The sequence below is a fragment of the Triticum dicoccoides genome, chromosome 3B (genome assembly GCF_002162155.2).
Source record: "Triticum dicoccoides isolate Atlit2015 ecotype Zavitan chromosome 3B, WEW_v2.0, whole genome shotgun sequence".
Lineage (NCBI taxonomy): Eukaryota > Viridiplantae > Streptophyta > Magnoliopsida > Poales > Poaceae > Triticum > Triticum dicoccoides.
The window spans coordinates 179,993,064-180,001,207 of record NC_041385.1 but is presented as its reverse complement, the minus strand read 5'-3'; the positions used below and the strand labels follow the sequence as shown (position 1 = coordinate 180,001,207).

The 8,144-nt window shown below is 43.0% G+C and overlaps 1 protein-coding gene across 2 annotated transcripts; it reads left to right on the top strand.

The window, feature by feature from the left end:
• Positions 1–237: 237 nt before the first annotated feature.
• LOC119275433 (serine-rich adhesin for platelets-like) lies at positions 238–7,259 on the top strand. 2 transcript variants are annotated; one of them, XM_037556271.1, is made up of 11 exons: positions 238–437; positions 1,535–1,659; positions 2,366–2,493; positions 2,674–2,860; positions 2,973–3,073; positions 3,641–3,724; positions 3,823–3,871; positions 3,956–4,047; positions 4,568–4,688; positions 4,839–4,912; positions 4,989–7,259. In XM_037556271.1, exons 2-11 carry the CDS (start codon positions 1,567–1,569, stop codon positions 6,937–6,939), a joined length of 2,880 nt encoding a protein of 959 aa, XP_037412168.1. In that variant the 5' UTR covers positions 238–437; positions 1,535–1,566; the 3' UTR covers positions 6,940–7,259. The 2 variants fall into 2 exon arrangements, with proteins under 2 accessions (XP_037412168.1, XP_037412169.1); XM_037556272.1 differs by lacking the exon at positions 2,366–2,493.
• The last annotated feature ends 885 nt before the right edge of the window (positions 7,260–8,144 follow it).

The following is an 8,144-nucleotide window of genomic DNA, read 5'->3' as shown; positions in this document are numbered from 1 at the left end:
AATGGGCATCGTCCAAGCGTACGGCCGCGTCAGGGTCAGGGATGAGGGAGCAAGAAAGCCCTGACCGGCCGCGTCAGCCACGTTGGACGTGGCGAGCGACGGTGACTGGCCCCTGCGTATGGGGCGGCCCCACGTGTCGGCGTGACGCGTCCCAGCGCGTATCTTGCGCTTCGGGTAGGTCTACGTTCACTAATTAAGGACTCCGCTGCTATCTGGACGGACGGGGGAGAGAAAAAAATAAGACTCGGTCCCCTTCCAGACTTCCCCAGCAGCATCCCCCACCCCCTTTCCCACAGAGAAAAAAACAAGCCAAAGCTCTTCGTCTTTCAGGCGCAGCAGAGAGGGGAGCAGAGGGAGGCGAAGGTACAGAGCGGCAGACGACGAAGGTGGGAAGGGCCTGCGACCGACGCGGCCCCGCGTCTCCGATCACCCCCGCCGTGAGTACTCCGGCCGCTCCCCATCTCCGATCGCGACCCCCGCTCGATGCTTCAGTTCGTCTGGCTAGGGCTTGGGGCAGTCGCAATGTGGGGGTTTTCGGCGCCGGGTTTTCGGGTTGATTTGCCGCACTATTTCGGCCTATTTGGGCGCTTCCGAGCGCCGGGGGTTAGTGTTTCCAAGCGCGTCCGATGGGGAATTTCCTAGGGCTTTGGGTTTGGGGAAGGTTTTGGTCCGAATGTTGTCGGATTTTCCGGCGATTTTGTTTAGGTTGACCGGTAGAAGCGGTGGATTGTAGCGGCGGCGGCCGGTTTCCGATCGCGACGAAATGTGGCATGTTTTAATCGGCGGTTTTGGGCGGCTGTGTGACCATTTGGGGGTACTGTCGGGGCTCGCCTCTAGTCGAAAAACTGCTGCGACTTTACCTGTTTTCAAGTTAATCCTACATGGATTTACTGTACCCGCAGTTTGATTTCTCCCAGAATTTTTCTTCTACCTTTTGCAGTTTTAGCGTTCTGGTGTTGGGGTTTTAGGGGTGTGATCAATGATGAGTCCGTGCAATCCCCTTTGACCCTAGGGTTTTCGTACGGAATGATAGCGACTTTGCTTAATCTCATGTTTAGATGGGTCCTCCCTCCTTTAATTTTCGAACCTGACTGTGTGGTTAAGAGGCTATTAGACTCTAGGATTCTGATTTAGGTGTGATTTTTCTGCATGCACCTTGGGGAGTGTGGGATTTGCATTTGGACCCCCAATTTGTTGTGGTTAGATTAGCTTGTTGATGTGATTGTCAGGAGGCTTCTCGGTAATGCGGCAGTCAGGAAACTGGATGAACCGTAGAGGGAATGTGAAGTGATTTGCAAGCTCTTTGTCGAATTCTCATTGCCAACACATGCGGTGCATGCTTGGTTTCAAGACGCATGATGATTATGTAGCTTGATTCACCTTAATTTTGGGCCTCAGTAGTTTAGAAATCACATCATGAGTGTGTGCCGCGTGCCACTCTTGACAATTCTTTTAACAACACTTCTGATGCATATTACAATATTTTTGGATATTGTTAGTTTAATTGATAATGAAGTCATTTCCCCTATTTCAGTTCTATTGCTTCAAGTACTGGCTTGAGCTACCATGAGTACCCAAGCTAAAGACAAATGCCCACTTTGCATGGAGACCATGGATTTGACAGATAAACAGCTGAAACCTTGTAAATGCGGATATGAGGTAAAAAAATCCATTGCTTGGAAATCATGTTTCAATGTTTGATTTCATCTGATTCTAGTGTACTAATATTTCTTGTTCTCGTGCTACATTATGTGGGCTTGTGAAATGTCTTGAAACACCGAAATAAGTCAGTCCTTGATCTTAAATCTCATTTGCTTCAAGATTATTCTGTTGATATTCATTATGTTGAAATTTGAGCAAAAGTATCTGTGACGGCATCTCCTTCAAGTGTGTTAAGGGCTGTTTTTGAATGAAAGGCCAACAGAACTCATTGTTTATCACTTACTAAATGTACTACCACAGTTTTCAGAAATTTGATATAGTACTAGTAACATGACTATTATCAACTAATGCATTGAAAGTTTTTTTCAGTTTGTTTAAGCTAACTGTCCTTACTAACTGCCAAGAGATGAATACTGCCTGCGACATGTAATATATGAGTTGTGTCTGCTATTTGATGCCAGCTAATGCTACTGTACAATGCAACAAATTTTCATGAAATCATTTCATCTTTGTCTTGCTGTATGCTTTGCAAATTAAATGTTTGCTCTGCTACTTCTTTGTCTTGCTGTATGCTTTTGTTGTACTTGTTGTATTGTCGTTCATTTCATACAATAGGCACATGATGAACAACTCAAATGGTGCATCTTCTTGCGGACTTGTGTATCAATGGAATACACGTATTTACAATCTATATTTTTGGTAGATATGTCTTTGGTGCTGGCATCATATAATGGAAATGGACCAGAAGGACGAGTGTGGCGGGAGGTGCCCTGGATGCCGTTCTATCTACAACAAGGATAGGATTTTGGGGACTAGCATCAGCAACCAAATGCATGTGTTTTATGACTTTATCACTGCAATCTCCTTTTATATTGTATTCAATATTTTCCCTTCTGGTTCTCCCTTTGTCGTCCTTATATTTCTCAAGGTTCCAGTTTAGGGGACTACTTTTTATCTCCATATAATGCGGCAATTGTTGCCTGACTTGGGGCTTCTGTTTTACAATTGCAGACTAAAGGAACTTTGTGCTGACAAATCAAATTTGCAACATGAACAAATGAAGCTTCAAAAGCAGAAATCGGCAACGAATCAGTTGAGAGTGGCAGAAGAACCAATAGATCATCCAGATAATGTTCGTGTGATTCAGAGGAAGCTTGTGTATATTATTGGGATGCCTTCTGAGTTTGCCAGCGAAAAGGTAAATATGGGTTTCTGCTGTAAAAGTGTGATTGTTTAGTACCTTAACTTATAATTAAACATCTATCATAGTGAATATGAAAAAAAAAACTAACTGTTCACTGTTCATACAGATTCTAAGGCAAAAGAGTTTTCTTGGGCAATATGGAAAAATAGAGAACATCATTATCGACAACATTGGAGCTAACCAACAGATTCCTGACTCTGGCCGTGTGTAAGTTTTTTGGTTAAGTAGAAATTGCAATTGAAAATTATATCCCTTCAACACTGGGAACAAGCCAGTCAAACAAGAACCACTCAATAAGTAGACAATATTCTTGGCCATGGGATCATATCTAGACAGATATCAGCCACTAAAAGCCGCTTACACATTTTAGAAAAGGCGAAGCATGCTTGACATATTCAACTTCATATGATTTAACCCAACCCACATTCTGCCACCTCTTTTTTGGATAACACACATTCTCCCACCTAGTGACATAAGATCACACATTGTAAGTCTGGTTACCCTATTTTAATGGTCATTCTGAATAGATACATACCACCAATGTAACCTCACCCCACCCAAATAAGGAACTGAATGTTTTCTCTTATATTTCAGTCAATATGTTCTTTCTTTCAAATATTCAAAAAAAAATGGTTACTCCCTCTAATCCAAATTAATTGTCAAAATTGTACTAAAGCCGCGACAATTAATTTGGTTCGGAGGGAGTACACTTATTTCAGTCGATAAGTTGTTCTTTTCTGGCTTTTGTGTAATTCTCTGCATGTCTCCCTGCAGATATGTCACATTTTCGAGAGAAGAAGAAGCTGTACTGTGCATAGAGGCGGTTAATGGTTACATCTTGGATGGCAGACCTTTAAAGTAATTTCTGTCACTAACTACATAGGTTTAATATAAAACACCATCCATCTCATGCTCTACGAAGTTTATGCCTTATGTTTTATCTGTTCATCATGCAGGGCAACCTTTGGCGTTACGAGATATTGTCATATATGGCTAAGCAATAAGGTGTGTGTTACATATAAACCTTCACTCGCCTCCAACTACTGACTCCTTCCATTTATTGCTAAAATTTCCCATGTCTTGCCTCAGGTTTGCCAAAAGCCAAATTGTTCATATGTGCACCAGAAAGCCCTACCAGAAGATGTTTGTACCAAAGATGATGTTGGTGTGTTTTGCGCAAGGTATAGATTGCTACCAGCCTTTTAAAATGTGCACATGGAATTTAATTTAGCATTCATTAATCTTGTTTTATTGTTGGCGCTTACTGGTATAACTTTGTTTGACTAAATATTCGCTTGCAACTTTTGCAAAGCTGTACTATGATCATACTCTATGCGTCAACCTTTTTTATTTTTGTTGCACCCGCAGCTTTTGCAACCTGTACTAAGACCATACTCTGTGCAGTCTTATCCATGGTTTGATGTTTAGTTGCTAGCATGTTTCTTAGTATCAGTCATGATAACAACTTTTTCTAAAATTGGTATCATTCAATTAGTCTGTGGCTATATTTTCTTTTGTTGTTAGCTTTTTATTGATCATCAGTGTTATCATATTTTCTCTTGGACAATCTATAGGTTTTAAGGTTATAACGTTCCGTCAAAGAAGAACTGGTAGCCAACTTACGCTCCTTAAATATTATATATATTTTATCAAAAGCAGAGGATGTTCAGATATTTCTTTTGTTTTCTTTTCTGAGATAAGGATTCAGCATTTGCTGGGAATGAATATGAAGGGCCCCCAGCAGCGTTCAGGAGTTACTTTACCTTCTCCAGGTGGCTGCAATTCAAGAACTACCATGTGTAGTGGGAATTCCAAAGATAAAGTAAGAAAATAATTCAATCTGAGCTAATGTTTCATGGGGATATGCTTGTCAATGCCAATCTGTATTTTTTTTTGTGATGGAAAATTATGGCTTGGTATGTGTTGATTGTTGACATCATCGTTGTACTGATTGTGTTTCCTGCATTTGAAGATTTGCGTCAATGATGTAGTAGTACTCGGAGTTTGCAATAATAATCCTGGTACCCTGCCAGCAGCAATTCCACGGTAATTTATTTTGTTTGCTGGCTCCTGATCCTGCTGTTGTATCTTCTACTGATGGTCATCTTTGATCCTTTGACAGGGATTCAGGCAAGCCGCCATCCATTGTAAATACAGCTCTTCATCAGCAGAATAATCATGAGAGCGTACTTAGTCAGCAAAAACAGGTTGCCTCCAAATCTCATGAATTACCACCACTTAGACCAAAGGACCAGTTGGCTTCTAGCGATGACAAATCCAATACATCTGTGCATTTGGGAAATGGAATTTCAGATTCCAAAAAAATGGCCTCAGAAGTAAATGGAACAGTTGAAACTTCATGGAGAAAACCACATTATGCTAATGTAGTTTCACAAGGATCTAGCGGACCAGCTCGCCGCTTGACTGTGCTTACCAGGGAGTTGACATCTACTGATACAAGGTCTAAAGTTACAGGACAAGTAGGTAGCTGGATATCATCTAAAGCTGCAGGACAAGCATCCAGTTCGATATCATCTACTGATACAAGGTTTAAAGCTGCAGGACAAGTAGTTAGTTCGATATCATCTACTGTTACAAGGTCTAAAGCTGCCGGGCAAGTAGTTAGTTGGACATCATCTACTGATACAAGATCTAAAGCTGCAGGACAAGTAGTTAGTTCAACATCATCTACTGATACAAGGCCTAAAGCTACAGGACAAGTAGTTAGTTGGACATCATCTACTGATACAAGGTCTAAAGCTGCAGGACAAGTAGTTAGCTCGACATCATCTACTGATACATGGTCTAAAGCTGCAGGACAAGTAGTTAGTTCGACATCATCTACTGATACAAGGCCTAAAGCTACAGGAGTTACTTGGATTTCAAATTCCAAGAGACTTGGTTTGCCAAAAGATGAAGGCCATGACAGAACTGCAATTCCCAGATATCAGGCTGTAAAGGGAGTTTCCCAGAGACCAGAGGAACCTTCCAATAGGTTAACTAGCCAGCTTTCCTCAGCAGTTGTTAAACCTCATGTTAGAGCAGAGGAGAAGAATGCATGCTCAGATACCAGGGATAATCCAGTCCAAGAAAAGCACATGCAGGCTATGGTGAGCACTGTATCAGCCAGTGCAACTGCATTGGAGAGTTCGAGTGTCATTCCTACCGTGCTCCGTAATCATTCAAGTTCTAACGGTGTGTCACAGACATCAGCTGGGCCAGATAAGCTTTCAAATTTGCACAGAAAGTTGGCATCTGAAAACCAATCAAAGATCTTACATCAACAAAAGGCAGCTCTTTCAAATAAAGCTGTAGCAAGTGGTAGCATTCTCGGCAATCAAGTTGTGTGCACTGATGGCAAACATCAATCTTCACCACAAGGAGGGGATCGCAGCTTGTACAATGGGGAAATGACCTTGTTAGGAGCTAAAATTCCATCTGAGCATGCAGAGAAGATTGGGCTACCAAGACCAGTCAGTGATATATTGGCCAAGGATAGTCAAGGAAGAAAGAGATTAGTTTGTCCACCTGGATTTAGCGAGCTTCGCAAGTCTTCTGATTCAGGCAGGTCTGTATCAATGAGCTCCTCAACTTGCTCTGCACTTCGCTCTACATCTGATGCCCCGGCACAAGATTCATCATGCTCTGTTACAGACCAACCAGACATCATTAGCTGGGTCTCAGAATGCCTGGAAGATGATGGAGATCACAAAGAAAGTAGTGGTGTGAGCATATCTTCCACACTCAGCTCCACTGATACCATATGGAGACCCACACCACAGGTTCCTGGCCCCAGTTTCGGTGCATCAAATCACTGTCAGTTACCTCCATACCCTGGTGGCTTGCCCCAGTCCATGGGTGGGGATCAAAACCCCATGAGATGCTGCTGCACTTTTCCGTCCGTAAGCAATAGACCAAATCAGATGCCTGAATATTGGAATGGAGGTGCCAATAGCTACATGGCCCCTGGTGGGTATGATACATTCTACCAAAACTGGACTAATGGAAGTGCAGATTCAGGCCTGAACAGTGCACAAGTTGACCTTTCATACTCCATGTACACCCTGTTCTGATCAACAGAGCTGTGTTGCAACCCTAAGTCCCTAACAATACAGATGCACAAGTCATGCATACATGCTAACCTAGCTCGCAGAAGGGGTGGATGGTGGTGACATGGGGGGTCGCCAATGCAGTGTTCGTGCTGAAGCTTAAGCTTGTAAAGATGAAACGTGAAACTTGTTATTGTAAAACGGTTGTGTTGGATGGCAGCTTTAGCGAAAATTTGCCGAATAGCCGTCTCATTGGATCTGTATTCGTGTAGTATGGCCGATTTTTACTGCTGTTCTGTGCTGGACCATGGATTACTTACTTGGTCTTTGTCGTCCTTGGCATCTTTTTGGTTGCTCCACGATGATAGCAGAAGTCTAGGACACATGATTGCTAGTGTATGGTTTACCATCCATTTCGTCAAACTAGCCTAAATCGTAAACTGTATTAGGTTCTTTTCTTAATTTCTCTGATCGCCAAAAGCAATTGTCAACCCATGAGCATGAGGCTGTTTGTGTCTCTGCCTTTTTCTGCCAAGTTTATCATGACATGCCCCTCCTTATCGATCAATGATGGTGATACTGTGAGGGAATTTATTCCCGTCCCAAGCAGAGGGCTGTGAGCCACTGCTTTCACGACAGCAAGCACCAATTGAGCTGGTGCAAAGTAGAATTGCTAGTCAATGTGCCATAATTTTTTTTTGAAACGAAGGCAAAAGATTTGCCTCATCCATTAAATAAGCAGAAGAGAATTGCCCGGTTAATTTAGCGGAAAACCGGGCGAAAATCATCACAATCTGCTGAATGGCGCATACAAAAGATACCCCACACACACCTATACGGAGAGTGCCTTGTCGAGTTAGCACACAGACGTCATCGTCATCACCTCTCCCCAAGCACGCGTCATCGATGCCCCTAATCCCTGAGCAAGCGACTCCGACTTCGCTGCAAACAAACGTCGACTCAACCCTCACCGCAGAAGCCGTGCAGAAACACATGAAGATCCTGCCAGAACTTAGCCACCTGCACCGAGGGTAGCACAACATAATAATGTGTACAACAGGGTCTTCGATGCAGTTCTTAAAACTTTCCACCGCAGGGTCCACAGGGACTTCGAAACCAAGGCAACTTGCACATGGGCACACCGCGCAAACAAACGGTCCAAGCATTTCCATAAACCGTTCGACAGAAGAAAAAGAATCAGTTCAATGAAGAAAACGTCAACTTTCTGC